The 16,049-nt window shown below is 40.2% G+C and overlaps 1 protein-coding gene across 1 annotated transcript in view; it reads right to left on the minus strand.

The window, feature by feature from the left end:
• Positions 1-16,049, minus strand: part of LOC311302990 (uncharacterized protein) — a gene marked incomplete at both ends in the record, with an annotated part of 79,445 nt that overhangs the window by 19,213 nt on the left and 44,183 nt on the right. Inside the window, 2 exons of the mRNA XM_084429193.1 lie at positions 5,206-5,379; positions 9,970-10,143. Coding sequence (XP_084285319.1) covers positions 5,206-5,379; positions 9,970-10,143 — 348 coding nt within the window. The remainder of the gene's footprint in view (positions 1-5,205; positions 5,380-9,969; positions 10,144-16,049) is intronic.

Consider the following 16,049-nt stretch of genomic DNA (forward strand, 5'->3'; position numbering starts at 1 on the left):
TTCCAAAACTTTCTGAAAATACAGTATGAGAATCACCTGCATAGTTACTAGAAATGTTTACCTTGGATATTATGCAATTTGCATGCATAGTCCTCACATTCTTTACTTGTGGTACTCTCAGTGACACACCTTAATGAAAGGCTCATTATGCAGCTCATTATTATGCAGCTCAAGCCCACACCCATATTGCCTTTCCAAACAAAACGTGTCTTAGATTGTTTGCCAATCAATGTATTGTTTCATGTGAATGATTAGGTAGGATGATTTTCAGATAATTTTGAAGCAAAAACTCTAGGCGACAACACCCATTAGTCAAAAGTCTTGAGGACACATATTTAGTATGTGTTTTGTGGCCCTATTTCAGAAACTTTCATTTTTATTTTTTTCAATAACCATGCATAAACATTATTCTCTCAAAAATACAAACATGTACATCAGGGGTGTCAAACTCAGATCCTGGAGGGCCACAGCCCTGCAGAGTTTAGTTCCAACCAGCTCCAACACACATACCTGTAGTTTTTAAATAAGCCTTAAGGACATGATTAGCTGGATCAGGTGTGTTTAATTAGGGTTGAAGCTAAACTCTGCAGGGCTGTGGCCCTCCAGGATCTAAGTTTGACACCCCTGATGTACATACATGTTGCTCACATATTATGGTAGCCCTGTTTGTGCTAAAGAGAGTGTAATTACACCTTTGCCATTAATATGTTTATAAGCAACAGAAAAAAGCACAAATGTCAGGGCATGTCAAAACATCTCAAGGACCCCAAAAACACCTTAGACCCCAAAGGGGTTAATGGCTGCTCTTTCAAGTCTTTGTCGTCGGTTAGGAACCTGGGTGTGCTCTTTGATACCAATCTTTCATTTGAAAGTCACGTTTCTAGTATCTATAAAACCGCATTTTTCCATCTTAAAAATATATCTAAATTAGAACAATTAGTTCATGCGTTTATGACATCAAGGCTAGATTATTGTAATGATATTATGGGTGGTTGCCCTACACGCTTAATAAACAAACTACAGCTGGTCCTTCTTACCAGTTCTTACCAGAACCAGGAAGTATGACCATATTAGCCCAGTTCTGTCAACGCTGCATTGGCTCCCTATTAAACATTGTAAGTAATCAGCAGTATTTAAAATTTTATATGAGGCACTAAATGGTTTAGCTCCCCAGTACTTGAGCGAGCTCTTAACGCATTATAGTCCTTCACGTCTATTGCGATCTAAAAATTCCGGCCAGTTGATAATAATACCTAGAAAAGACAATGCAGAAAAGCAGAGCGCATGTGGCGGAAGACAAAACTTGTAGTCCATTATAACATCTACAAAGACAGCCTTCATGCTTTCAATATGGAACTAGGCAAAGCTAGACAGACTTTCTTCTCAAATATTATAAACTGCAATTTAAACAACACACACACTCTTTTTGCTACTGTAGAGAGACTGACAAACCCCCCAAACCAGATTCCCAGTGAAATGCTCTTAGACAGCAAGTGCAGTGAGTCTTGACACACTTCCCACATCTTTTTTCAAAAGTGTGTTAAACAGTTTAGAAGCAGATCTTCTAGAAGTGGTAAATGCCTCACTTCTCTCTGGGAGTTTTCCAAACTCCCTGAAAACTGCAGTTGTCAAGCCCCTCCTGAAAAAGAGCAATCTGTATAAGAACATAAAGCAACTATAGACCGATCTCAAATCTTCCTTTCATAGGCAAGATCATTGAAAAAGTTGTCTTCAATCAGCTGAACAAATTCTTGAGCTTGAATGGATCCTTTGACAATTTTCAATCTGGTTTCCGACCGCACCACAGCACAGAGACAGCGCTCATAAAGATAATAAACGATATTCGCTTAAATACTGATTCAGGCAAATTATCAGTGCTGGTACTACTCGACCTCAGTGCTGCATTTGACAATGTCAATCACAACATACTTCTTGACAGGCTGGAAAACTGGGTGGGGCTTTCTGGGATAGTCCTAAAATGGTTCAGGTCATACATAGATGGGAGAGGTTATTATGTGAGTATAGGAGACCATAAGTCTGAGTGGACATCCATGACATGCGGAGTCCCTCAAGGCTCGATTCTTGCGCCACTCCTGTTCAACCTGTATATGCTCCCAATCAGCCAAATAATGAGAAAGAACCAAATTGCTTACCACAGCTATGCAGACGACACACAGCTCTACTTAGCCCTATCGCCTAACGATTACAGCCCCATTGACTCCCTGTGCATTGATGAAATCAACAGTTGGATGTGCCAAAACTTTCTTCAGTTAAACAAAGACAAAACTGAAGTCATTGCTTTTGGAAATAAAGATGAAGTTCTCAAGGTGAACACATACCTTCACTCTAGGAGTCAAACAACTAAACATCAAGTCAGGAATCTTGGTGTGACACTAGAGTCAGACCTTAGTTTCAGTAGTCATGTCAAAGCAATAACTAAATCAGCATACTTTCATCTGAAAAATATTGCAAGAATTAGATGCTTTGTTTCAAGACAAGACTTAGAGAAACTTGTGCATGCTTTCATCACCAGCAGGGTGGATTATTGTAATGGAATCCTCACTGACCTTCCCAAAAATACCATAAGACAGTTGCAGCTCATACAGAACGCTGCCGCCATGATTCTGAGCAGAACCAGAACATATGAACATATCACACCAGTCCTCAGGTCTTTACACTGGCTCCCAGTTACATTTAGGATTTATTTTAAAGTATTTTTACTGGTATATAAATCACTCAATGGCCTAGGACCTCAATACATTGCAGATATGCTCACTGAATATAAACCCAACAGATCACTCAGATCATTAGGATCATATCAGCTAGAAATACCAAGGGTTCACTCTAAGCATGGCGAGTCGGCTTTTAGCTATTATGCCAGCCGCAACTGGAACCAGCTTCCAGAAGAGATCAGATGTGCTCCTGCAGTAGTCACATTCAAATCCAGACTCAAAACACTTCTGTTTAGCTATGCATTTACTGAATGAGCACTGTGCCGCTGTTCGTCCGACTGTTTGTACTGTACTGTATTTAATTTTTCTAACCTGTTTTAATTATTCTTATTTCTTTTTATTATTTTAATTTCTTCTATGTAAAGCACTTTGAATTGCCATTGTGTATGAAATGTGCTATATAAATAAACTTGCCTTGCCTTGCCTAGAATATCAAAATAGACTGCCGGTAGATCCTTTTCCTATTTAGCACCAAAACTTTGGAACAGTCTTCTTAACATTGTCCGGGACACACTCGTCAGTTCAAATCTAGACTAAAAACACATCTCTTTGACCTAGCATACACATAACACATTATAAACTTCTATAATTCAATGTTAGGTTGCATAGCTTAGGTCAGCCGGAACCGGGAACACTTCCCATAAATCCTGATGTACTTGTTATATCATAAGAAGGATGGCGTCTACGCTAATATTAGTCTCTCTGTTTATCCCAGGATTTACGGCAGTCCGCCGTATCCAGGCCATATCCAGATCTGATGAAGGACCAGCACCTGGACACGACGACAACACAGTCCTGAAGTGTCAGCTAGTCTCTCCCCTGTGAAGGCCTCCTTCCCTTCCCTTTACCTCTGTACAGTTAAAACGTTGTCAAAATAATTCCAGTTCACATGGCTATGCGGAAGCGATAAATAATTATGTATTATACATTTTTAAGGCCAGACAAGTAATTTGTTGAGGTCAATTTGTAAAGAAAGACTACACGCCTGCGCACATTTATATTCAAACAGGCATACCTATAGACTAAACACGTAATACGCATGTGCACACCGTCAGTGTTTTCACAGGTTTGCATTTTTTGAAGTTTGCGCAGAGATTTTTCAAGGCTTGCACCTTGGAACCGGTTTCAGGGTTTGCATTCTCGACCCACCAGGCACTGCTTTGTGCAGGTGAGCAGGCCAGAGCGTGTTAAGAGTTTTCTATTAGAACAGTGCAGCGTTAGCATCCCCTAAGTTAATAACTAATGATCTTTGCAACGGAAGTGAATCAATCAAAACTAACTTTAGCTGAACAATAACTTTATTCTAGAGCTGCTGTAAAGCCAAACAATCTCTGTTACTTTAATTTCCTATTATCACTGCAAAGCTGCTTTGAAACAGTCTATATTGTTATATATTAGAGCTCCATTTAAATTAAGGTGACTTGACCTGACTTGAATTGACATTGTCCGCCTCACTGATGTAAATCTGGCCTTGATCTCCCCAAATGTACACTCACTTATCATCCAGGCTCTACAAAAACGAATTCCAAAATATTGTTCTTGAGGAGTAGAGCCACCATTTACAAATTCTTTCATCAGGAAAGGCAGTAGCGAGTTGGCAGGGTCTGCCAAAAGAAAAATGGATATTGCCTACTCATCCACAATCTTCTTCTCTTTATGGTTTTAAAATATGTATTTAGCTTGGAATTGGCAAAGACACACTGAACACTACCTTGCCATTTTATGACAACATTCATAAATCTGTATTTGTAGTCACTTACAGCTTACACATTCAGGGAATATCTACCCCGACAGATGGCTGCTTTATTTCGATGCGGGTCCCATCTACGGCTCCTAAACACTGAGGTATACCATGAGCATGTTCAAATCCGGAAACTAGCTTGAGGGCCCCGGGCACGGTGAAAGGTAGCTTTTTGTACATCGGACCTAGGTGGACAGAGATCGCTATGCATGTTTGCCTTAAAATAATAGACAAGGTCAGCCATGACAATCCCCTCATCACTTAAGTACTACATCGTGCACGCCACCTTTTTAAGAACTCCAACTGGTGATTTCATGTTGGTCTCTTCGCCCTCAATATAAAGACAAAGTTCTTCACTGAGGGCAATGACACAGGCTTTCGACAAACAGAAGTTTTCCTTCCATTCACGCTCGTCAACAATGCTATTGACAAAGTTATCCTCCCAGCTGCTTGTCCTCACAGGTTTTTTCAATACACTTCATTGGTGGTGATGTTGGTTTAGAATTTGACCTATGTAAACAATGCGTCTCCATTGGTCTTAGAAGTGGTTAAGTAAATCTACACTTTGTTGGAGAAGCATTAATAAACTTAAGCAGCACAACAGAATCAAAAGCATAAAACTGCATGACCATCCAATGCACAGATTGAAAGTGAAAAAGTGAAAAACTCTGGTCAAATTCAAGGACCAGACCAAATTTGTCTTTAATAAATAAAATAATAAAATACACTTACACTAGTTTATCCACTTTACATTTTGGATCTTTCAATAAAGCAGATAGCTGCTTCATTCCAGAATCTCCTGGTTTATTGTAGCTCAGAACCAGCCTTCTCAGGTGTGAGGGATTTGATATCAGAGCTGAAGCCAGAGCAGCACAGCCTTGTTCTCCTATTTTGCATTTCCAAATCCTAAATAGAGAGAGAGAGAAAAGAAAAAAAAACACTATAAAAAAATATATTATGCAATATGTGGTTACTGTGTGTGATTTGCTTCAAATGTAATTAACACCTTTTAGATTAGGATAGGTTAGGTCAACTTTATTATCCCCAAGGGGCAATCTGTTTCACAGCCAGCAGTAAACCATACAATCAGCAAGGACAAACACATAACACCACAACACACAAAAAGAAAGGGGGAAAAGACTTCCATAAATAATTAACCTGGAATAATTGTCACAGTCACCAGCTCAGTCACCAGCTCTGTAACCTGTCTGCACTATACTTCCCAGCAACCCTTCTGGTCCCCACTTGCACTCAGTCAGCCATCACCACACCTGCTGCTGATCATCACCAGATACTGATTCCCTGCATCTGCAAATTCTTTTCAACATCTGGTCTCCCTAAAATCCTCCAGACTGATCAGGGTTCCAACTTTCTTTCCAAGGTTTTGGAGACATTGGGTATTCAGCACAGAGTCTCTGGTGCCTACCACCCTGAGTTCCAGGATACACTTGAGGGTTGGCATCAGACATTAAAGTCAATGTTGCGTAAATACTGTTTGGAAATCGAAAGGTGCTGGGACGATGGACTTCCTTTTGTTATTTTTGCTGCGCGTGAGGCCGTGCAAGAGTCCATTGGATTTAGCCCTGCAGAACTTGTCATTGGACATACCCTTGAGAATTTTCAAAGATGAGTTGTTGTCGGTTAATTCTGCTCCAACAACTAATAAATTAGACTATGTTACTCAGCTGCGAGAACATCTGCACAATGCTGTTGCTGTAGCAAAATAAACTTAGTCTTCAACACAAAATCCCATGAAAAGCCGTACTGACTGACTGCACGATCCTTTAAACCTGGTGACAAAGTTTTGGTTTTATTATTTAGTATGTAATCCATACTCCAGAAAGGAAACGTCAATCCTGTGTCTGTCACATTAACATGTTAAAAGAATATCATGTAAGGGTAAGTCCTGTAGCAACTTCTGTTTAGTGCATTTCTGTTACTGATGATGTCAACTCCAAGCCTGTGGCGATCATTTCAGTACCTGCTGAGCCAGAGATTGAAGATCATCTAGTGCTCTCTAATTCAGTACAAAAGTGAGCTAGACTTTTAAATTTAGAAATGGTCTCTGGTTTACCTTCCCATCTTCCGCATTTGTCAGAAGCTGAGCGAGAAGACATTCTGCAAATATTTGCAGATTTTCCCACTCTTTTTGGAGATGTACCCTCTCAAACCACAGTTCTACAGCATGACACAGTAGTCACAGATGTGACCCCTAAAAAGCAACATGCTTATCGTTTTAATCCTGTAAAGAGAGCCATCATGAAACGGGATGTTGAGTTTCTTCTAGACAATGGGTTAGCGAGACCAAGTTCAAGTTCCTGGAGTACACCCTGTCTGATTGTTCCTAAGTAAGAAGAAACTTTTAGGTTCTGTACAGATTATAGGAGGGTGAATGCTGTTACACTTCCAGACTCTTATCCATTTCCAAGAATCGAGGACTGTATAGACAATGTTGGTTCGGCAGAGTATGTCACTAAACTGTACTTACTAAAGGGATATTGGCAGGTTTCTTTAACACCTAGAGCCTCCGATATCTCAGCATTTGTGACACCTGATCACTTTCTATAGTACTCTGTAATGGCGTTTGGGATGAGAAATGCTCCTAATACATTCCAGCGGCTAGTAAATGTTGTCTTAGCTGATGTGCCAAATTGTAATGCCTATCTAGATGATTTGGTAATTTACTCTCCTGATTGGTTACATCATGTAAATAATCTTAGGGAAGTATTTACTCGTCTTGCAAAAGCTACTCTGACTTTGAACCTTGCAAAGTGTGAGTTTGGGAAGGCCACAGTAACCTATTTGGGAAAACAGGTAGGGCAAGGGCAGGTACAATTGAGCAAAAAGTTACTGCGATCACAGCCTTTCCTGCTCCTACTACAAAAAAGAGCTCTGTAGATTTCTCGGAATAGTCGGGTATTATAGAGGTTTCTGCAAGAACTTCTCAACTGTTGTCACCCCACTTAATCTACTGAGCCCTTCTAAAAACTTTGAGTGGACTCCTGAGTGTCAGCAGGCATTTGTTAACAAATGCAAGTGCTTTTGGTGTAGGCGCGGTGCTGTTACAGGAGTATCATCATCATTGGAACTCTCTGCTAAGTGAACATTGCATACCTCTAAGCAAAATATAACTCTACCAGATCTCTTCAGCACACATGTACAAACATTGTCTGACTTCACAAAAAACATTATGAAATTATAAAGAAAACGAATAAAGAAAAACAATACTAAAAATAACATTAAACAGTAATTTTTTTTGTCTTCAGAGGATGCGGATGGAGTTGACCATCCTGTTTGTTATTTTTCCCACACTTTTAACAGACACCAGCTAATGTATTCTACAATCAAGAAAGAGGCTTTGGCAATGTTGCTCTCTCTTTGAAGTTTATGTTGGTTCATCTCCTGTACCTGCAATTCTTTTCACAGATCATAACCCACTGACATTCCTCTTTCGTATGTATAATCATTGACCATGAGATGGTCTTTAGTGGTCCAGGATTATAATTTGGAAATTAGGCATAAGAAGGGCATTAATAATGTTATTGCTGATGCATTGTCTCGTGTTTAGTTACTGAATGCAAACCTTTAAAAAAAATTCTTGTGGAAGGAGGTGTTACACCATCTAGGCGTATGTGTTTCGTTTTCTCTCTCTTCCCAATTGGTTCATCCATTTGCATTTGCTCCAGCCAATTACTGGCTGTCTTGTGATCAGCCAATCACACACTGAAACTTGAGAAGCACCTTTCTTGATGCTTGTTTTATTTTTGAATTGGGAACAGGTTAGAGGCCCTTTACATGTTGCAATATGTAGACCTTAACCCTGTCTAGTAACACCAGGTAAGGAGTGGTTGCCACCTATTGTACGTTTTTGTTCTAGTTAGAGTAGGCAGATTTATTTTGTGTTTTCTTTTCAGTGAGACACGTCTGCCTTTAGTCAGTTGGTTGTTTTGGTTTTCCTCTTGTTTCCTTTTCACCTTTTTTGTTTTTCATCTTTGTTTATGTAAATACATTTAATTATTCTTAGTAAAGCTTTACTTCTAACGCTTCACGCTTTGTTGGTGGTCTGAGTCTCCTTCTGTCTAGTACAACAGTGTTGGTTCTGTTCTAGTTTATGTTTTATGTCCCTTCGAAACCCCTAGACCATTTGTGCAGATGCAAATTTACTGGGAATAACAAGGTCCTCACAAAGAGTATATAAGCTGACACAGTCTCTGTAAGTTCATCTAGGTCAGCACACACATTTGTAAACACATCCCAATATTTGCAACCAAAACAGTCCTGGACAAAATGTATAGTTTCATCCGACCACATCGGAACTAAACAACGTTCCGGCTTAGTTTTCTTTAGGACCGATTTGTATAATGGAACAAAGTTCACAACAAGCCTGAGTCTTTTCTCGTCATACCTTCCAAGCTTGAGTCTCTTGACATCATGCCTGCCGAGCCTGAGCTTTTTCACGTCATTGCTGCCGACCCTGAGCCTCTTCACATCATACTTGCCGAGCCTGAGCTTCTTCACGTCAGGCCTTTACGAGCCTGAGCCTCTTCACGTTATACCTGCCAAGCCAGAGACTGTTCACGCCATGTCTGCTGTGCCTGTGTCTTCAGACAAGATGGCCGCCGCACCTGAGTCATCTCCGGAAGATGCAGTGCTATCATAGTGGCCACAGCTATTTTGTGTGTGTGTGCATCACAAACAAACCCTCTGGCCCCATAGCTCCACCCAAGATAATTTTTTGGGGGGCAGTAGGTAACCTTGCTAGGGCTGTGGAGGCCACGCTGCCCTGGCCCCCTGAACTACCAGCTCCACCCTGGCTCCCTGCACTGCCGGCTTCACCCTGTCTTCCTGCACTGCCGGCTACGCCCTGGCTTCCTGAACTGCCGGCGCTGCCCATGTCTCCTGAACTGTTGGGTCCACCCTGGCAGGTCAGCCCACGCTCCTAGCCCTGTTCCCCTGCACAGGCCTGACCCGCCATCCCTCCCCCAAGACTGCCCTCCTGGACTCTTGTGGTTTTGTTTCATGTTGGGTGTCGGGAGCCGGGGGGATATGTCATGTTTTGGTTTTGTTTCATGTTCGTGTTTCATGTCTGTCATGTCATCCCCTGTTATAGTCATGTGATCATGCCATGTGTTCCCCATGTGAATGTCATGTTGTCATTTCCATACATTTATCTGTGCCATAATCAAGTTAATGGATGGGTGGTATTTGTATTATAATATCTTTTTGAAAACATGGATAAAAAGACGGCATATGGGATAAAGGTTAATTGGATATAATCAGATATTTTATAATATCCCTCAAGGTCCATAAAAAGCATGCTGCCTGGTAAAGCATCATGGAACTCATGAAATGAGTTAATAGTGTAAAATTAAGATGTGTTCTTAGTTTTACACTCTTCAGCTGCAGTTTGTTGCGAGTGTGAAATAACACACAAGCAGATATTAGCTATTTGATAATACAACCATTATTGATTAATAAATAAATAATTACACCCACTTGAATTTCTCCAGTTTACAGCGTGGATCCCTCAGTAAAGCAGATAGCTGCTTCACTCCTGACTCTCCTGGTTTATTACAGCTCAGATCCAGCTTTCTCAGGTGTGAGGGGTTTGATCTCAGAGCTGAAGCCAGAGCAGCACATCCTCTCTCTTTAATACTGCAATTAGACAACCTGCAGCATGATGGAGAAAACATCTCACACATAAAGCCTAACACACACAAATTTATCATGACATTTGAAGTCACTAATTACTTAACCTGTTAAGTGTCACTGGCCCACCGGTGGGCCCAAATCCATTACATATTTGAAACAGTAATATCCTATACTAAACCTAAACTAATCTTGACAAACTATATATCATTTGAAAGCTTGCAATCTCTAGTTTTCATATTTGGTCCGACATAAATTCCACTTATTTACCCGCATAAAGGCTTCATTGAATTTCATCCGGTGCTGCGGAAAAATGACCATTTCCCCCCCATGACAGGAAAAAAATTCCGGCGCTTTCCGGTGCTTGCGCAGTACGCACACGTCACACACCAGGAAGCGCGCGCGCCCTCAGATCACTTGGACGCTTGGACGTGTTTTTTTTTTCCCTGTCATGGGGGCTGAGAGTGGACGGAGGAGCTGAACACGCAGCGCCGGATGAAATTCTATGCAGCCTCTATGCGGGTAAATAAGGGGAATTTATGTCGGTTAAAGAAGGTTAAAGAAGTATAGGAAAGTGTCAATGGTCCATTTCTGAGATAGGTGGTGGTAACGCACATATTTGTTTGCGATCCACCGTAAAAAAAAACAAGAAGAAGAAGAAAGCGCCGGAAGCGCGCGCCCTCAGATCACTTGGATGTGGTTGTGTACAAGAGGTAAAAACGATATAAATACTGTTCGTTTTCTCACACAAACCGCTCGTTTTGTGTCTTAGGCCATCAATGTGTACTTACGATGGGGAATTGTTTAATTTGGACTTCTCTGTGCATGCTCTTTGAGGTGGTGACCATAGACCTGCATTATATGACTGACAGACAAGAACGGTTTGACCTAAAAATATCAAAATTGAAACTACTGCGGAAACAAAGACACCTACATCTTGGATGCCCTTGAGGTAAGCTAAAACATACCAAAATTTTATTTCAAAGTGAACTATCCCTTTAAGGGAGGATACGGAGCCTGGGAAGTCACCTGTGTGAGTTCCTGTGCTAAGATTATCACAAATAAACAAAAGATGTTGATGCACGTCATTCATATTAAATCGTATATATTCCACCCCATACCCGCTAGGCTACAACTGAGAATCACTTTAAACATGCAGACGCAGTGAAGACAATTTTATGTATTCCACTTAATACACAATAAAACAATATGTGACCCGATCTGGCGAAATGAGTCGGAAGTCGCAACGTTCCATTTTAAGATATGGGCCGTTTATGTGGAAAAACAATGAAATAATATTTTTTATTTTATTAATTTTTTTGTGCTAAATTTCAAAGAACAGACATTCAAAAATAATCTCCTAAAGTTTCGTAGTCCAGATAATTGAGTAAAGGTATTTAAATGACTATTAAAGTTTACAAAGTTTTTCTAAATTCGCTAGAAATGAATATTGCTTTTCTCAACTCCTCTCGTCACCTCTGAGCATTTCCCGGGTATCCCCTGAAACGTCTCTGCTCTCCAAATATGGTGTTACACGTTGTATAGAACCAATCAAAAAGCTTAGAAATGTACACAAACCCTGATCATTTGTCAATGGGAAGCCCCATTTCGACTGACCGGCACGCGATTGGTCCAGCCATCCTCCTGTCAGACTCGCGGCGCTCTGTGTAAACAAGCTAGCAGATCTCCTCAGAAAGATTAAATATTATTAATTTGAGAAATGTCGCTGTTAAAAGAGAGCAAAGTTGCCAAAAAGTCGCCAAAAGCGTTGAACTCACTGGAGGCTTCTAACCTAAGCTCTGCTGCTGGTCATCAAGAGTGGCTAAGGCTAGTCAGTGATTGTTTTGAATCTGGAGACGTGTCATCCTCTGATGACAGCGACAGCGAAAGTGACAGCCCTGTGGTATTTATCATGTATGGATGTGAGTGAGTGCAATTATTCTGTGAGTGTATTTATCTGCAAGGAGAATCCATTACAATGTGTTTGATTTATTTTAACACAATATTTAACTGTTGGTATATCCGTTATGAATATGTTACACTGTTATTGTCAACTAGCCTACACAAAGATATGATTGCATAGGCTAACATTATTTGTTCTCTGTTTCCTTGTCTCTCTGCCTCTCTCACTTTCTCTCTCTCTCTCTCTCTCTCTCTCTCTCTCTCTCTCTCTCTCTCTCTCTCTCTCTCTCTCACACACACACACACACACACACACACACACACACACACACACACACACACACACACACACACACCCTCTCTCAAGCAAAACTGTAGCACCTCTGTTCTATTTTTCTGATATTAGTAAATGTTTGTAAAAGTGCCTGGCATAATAGCATATATTAATGTCTTTGGTCAAATTAAGCTGTACAATAAATAGTCCATCCCTTTAAATGCAATGGATTTTGAAAGATATCAACAAAAAACGGGCAAAAAACTTTAAAAGCGATTTTCTCAGGTTTTCAATTGGAAAAAGAGGGCAGACGACCATAATTCAAATGTGTATATATTTACAACCATTCAAGGTATGACTTTGACTAGGATATCATTTGAAAGCTTATGGTCTCCTCTTTCCATTAATACCAAAATATCGGATTGCGAAAGCGTGGGCACGGTTTATGAATTTGTGGGTACAGATTGCAAAAACTGAAGGCACTGTTTACAAATCTGAGCACGCGGATTAGAAACTCGTGGGTACAGTTTATTAATCCGTGGGCACGATTTGTTAAACCGAGGGAACAGTTTGAGAATTCGTGAGTAGCTACTGTTTATAAACTGAGTGGACAGATTGCAAAACCGTCGCCACGGATTGCTTTTTTTCTCCCACAGGTGACTTCCCGGGCTCCGTATTAATCTGAGGTTTTATGTGGCTGAAATCGTTAAAAAAATGTATTCGTAAAAAAGAATCTGTTCGATCTGATAACATGCCTTCAATGCAGTTGACTGTTAAATGTTATGTGTTCCGTGAACAAACAGCGTTGTCGTTCATTGATCAGAGAGCTGTCCATTGTGCTGATTTTGTTCTATACGATGTGCATCTCTGTAGCGTTTATACGCCCACGTATAAATATTATTAATTATTATTCATAACGGAATATGATCAATAATTAATATTTTAATTATTTTTAATTATTTTCATAATTTACTGTAGCAGAATCAATAGTATGATCATTTTATCAGTTCATCCAATGAACAGAAAGCATAAACAAGTATTAACTCTAGGAAATATAATATCTTCCTGGCCAAGAAAGAATTAATCCCCAGCTAACAATAAATTACGAAGTAAATTAAGGGTAACAGCATAGGTAACTTAAATCGAAGTTCAAGACAATAAATCTGATAAGCACACACGAGTAATCTCTTTTAAATACAAACAATACTTTATTGATTATATAGGCTACTAACACATAAAGCTAATATCTAACACAAACACACGCATACACATTCATACGAGTTGCAGAAAGAAAGAGAGAGAGAGAGAGAGAGAGAGAGATGAGATGATTAAATCCCACGTTTCTATGCACTAATAAGACACAACCTGAATGAACCATCAAACATTAATTTAACCCTTCTATCGTTTTAAGACAGGTTATTAAATGTATACAATGCACCAGTTAAGATTTTAGCCTGGAGGTACTTGCGTCTTTGCTTTTCCTTTTGGGAATTCCTTTTGTTGCGTAAAAGGGGGGTTTCCCTTTGTTCGTTCGTCGGCTGGCCTCCTCGTGCTTGGATAAATGTGGTGTGCTGGAGCTGCTGAATGAAAAGTCTTTGAAGTTGAAAGTGTTCGTTGCAGCCGTGAATCGTTGACCGAAACTTTGCCGCAAAACTTAACTTAAAACCGAGACTTTCAATCGGAAAGGGAAAATAACACAAAGAAAGAAATGAAATGAGATATGGAGAGTAGTTAGATGACTGGAAATGAATCTAACCCATCTGATCTTAATTTGGGTTGGTCTGCTTCTCAGTTACATGGTTACTAGTCTTGCTTTAGATCTTCATCTTTTTCTGCCCATCTTTGTTCTGCCTTTGTTGAGAGTTCTTCTTCAGAGCGAGAACCGAGAGAGAGCACCGGGAGAGAGCACCGAGAGAGCACCGAGAGAGCACAGAGAGAGCGCCGAGAGAGCGCACCGAGAGAGAGTCGAGAGAGAGCGATGAGTTTTGAGTCTAAGGTTTTTAAACTAAAAGTTTGTCCCCCCTCCTGAAGAGATCGGACCAATTAGACACTGGCTTTGTTTGTCTCATCGTAAATCATGCATTATCTGGGGGGGTGTCTGTTCTCCAGCTCTTAAGCAGAGAGAACAGAGGCCACAGTTTAGACATGATTTCTAATTAAAAGAAGATCAAAACATATTACACAGATATCATTCAAGCCATCTTTTGAATCTCAGGCATACGTTCATACTGATATGAAACACAACACACTTTCATTCAAACATCTAACCGTTATACCCATTAAAGGACTTACATGGGATATAATCTTATTAAACATGCATATAAGTGGTAGAAACAACACAGGATTATGTAGTTGCATGATGTTTGAGTATAAGTCCATCGAAAATTGTTCTTGAATGATTTTATGTATAGTTAGGTAAAATCTCAGTTCTCTGGTTTGAAAAGAAGAGAATTGGTTTGTTCGTTCAGAGGTCCTTAAGGAGGAGGGGGTCTGGAATGTTGTGGGCCCGAGTTGTGTCATCTCAGAACCAATCATTCTTTTCCAAGCTATCTCACATTGACAAGTTCTTCCTTTAGCTGGGCTCATAAAAGTTCTTAGTTGGGGGTTTTCGTTGGTTAGCGTAGACTAGCTGGAGACTGTGAATGATTCATGGCTCTGGGTTGAGTTTCAAGGATTTTGATAGGTTAACGTCTATTTGTGTGTAACGTTTATGGGCTTAAGACAGCCCTGGGGTCACGGGTATTTCCTGCTGAAATCTGTTTGTCTCTCGTGGGACCTTGGGTCTCACGTCATCTCTTGACCAGTCAGTGTTTCGGCACAAATCTAGCATTGTCCATTCATTATTTAGTTAGTGCCGGGGGCTCCTTTAATTAGTCAGACCGGTGATGCCGGACCCGATGGCAAGATTGATGACGATCATGAGGTGTTCTGAACAAATCTTCCTCTTTGTTCGGCAGGAAGTGGGAAGTTTGAACTAATTTTCTGGAAGAAGATTAGTTGGTGGTTGGCTTCTACCCATTGTCGCTACATCTCCTTCAAATGTGTGCTTAAAGCCCAGACACACTGTGCCGATTTCAGCCGTCAGGTGTCGACGGCGGTAGCTTTGGTGCCGACTGCACATGTTAAGCATGTTTTGTTGACTTGTGGTTAGGCCTACTGATGTTCAGTGATTTTAAAAGTAGCCTCAATTAGGCCTGCATGAAGTTGGAAATTATTTGCTGTTGCAAAGAATCGTTTATGAATGCACTTTTAAGAAAGTTGTGGAAAAAAATAATATTTACATTTTATCAGTTGTTATTGAAACTCATCATTGCCTGGAACACACAAAAGATGGCATTTACTGCAGAGGCGTGTGTGGGTTAGGGCAGGCGGACGGGATTTTGGGGAAGGGGGGGCTTGGCTGTCCTTACCTACTCTAAGGGGAGGCTCACATTCACCCAATTTGAAAACCTCTGCTCCAAAGCATTCTTTAATTACAACCATTTAAGTTCGAAATGTGCATTTTCATGTCTACTCAAAAAAAGGGGGTGACAGTTAACAGGTTAATATGTTCATTGAAGTAGCCATAATTAAAATGATGAATCCTTTCAAAATTCCTTATAAAACAAAATTGTCCAAACTGCGTGCTCACAGTAAGAAAAAAAAAAAAAAAAAAAAAAAAAAACTGTTTATTAATATAAAGTGTAAGTAATTTTGGCATTAGTAGCATCAAACATCTATTCATACATTTTACAAATCACTTGTTCTATGT

This window comes from Rutilus rutilus, assembly GCF_951802725.1.
Source record: "Rutilus rutilus genome assembly, chromosome: 13".
Classification (NCBI taxonomy): Eukaryota; Metazoa; Chordata; class Actinopteri; order Cypriniformes; family Leuciscidae; genus Rutilus; species Rutilus rutilus.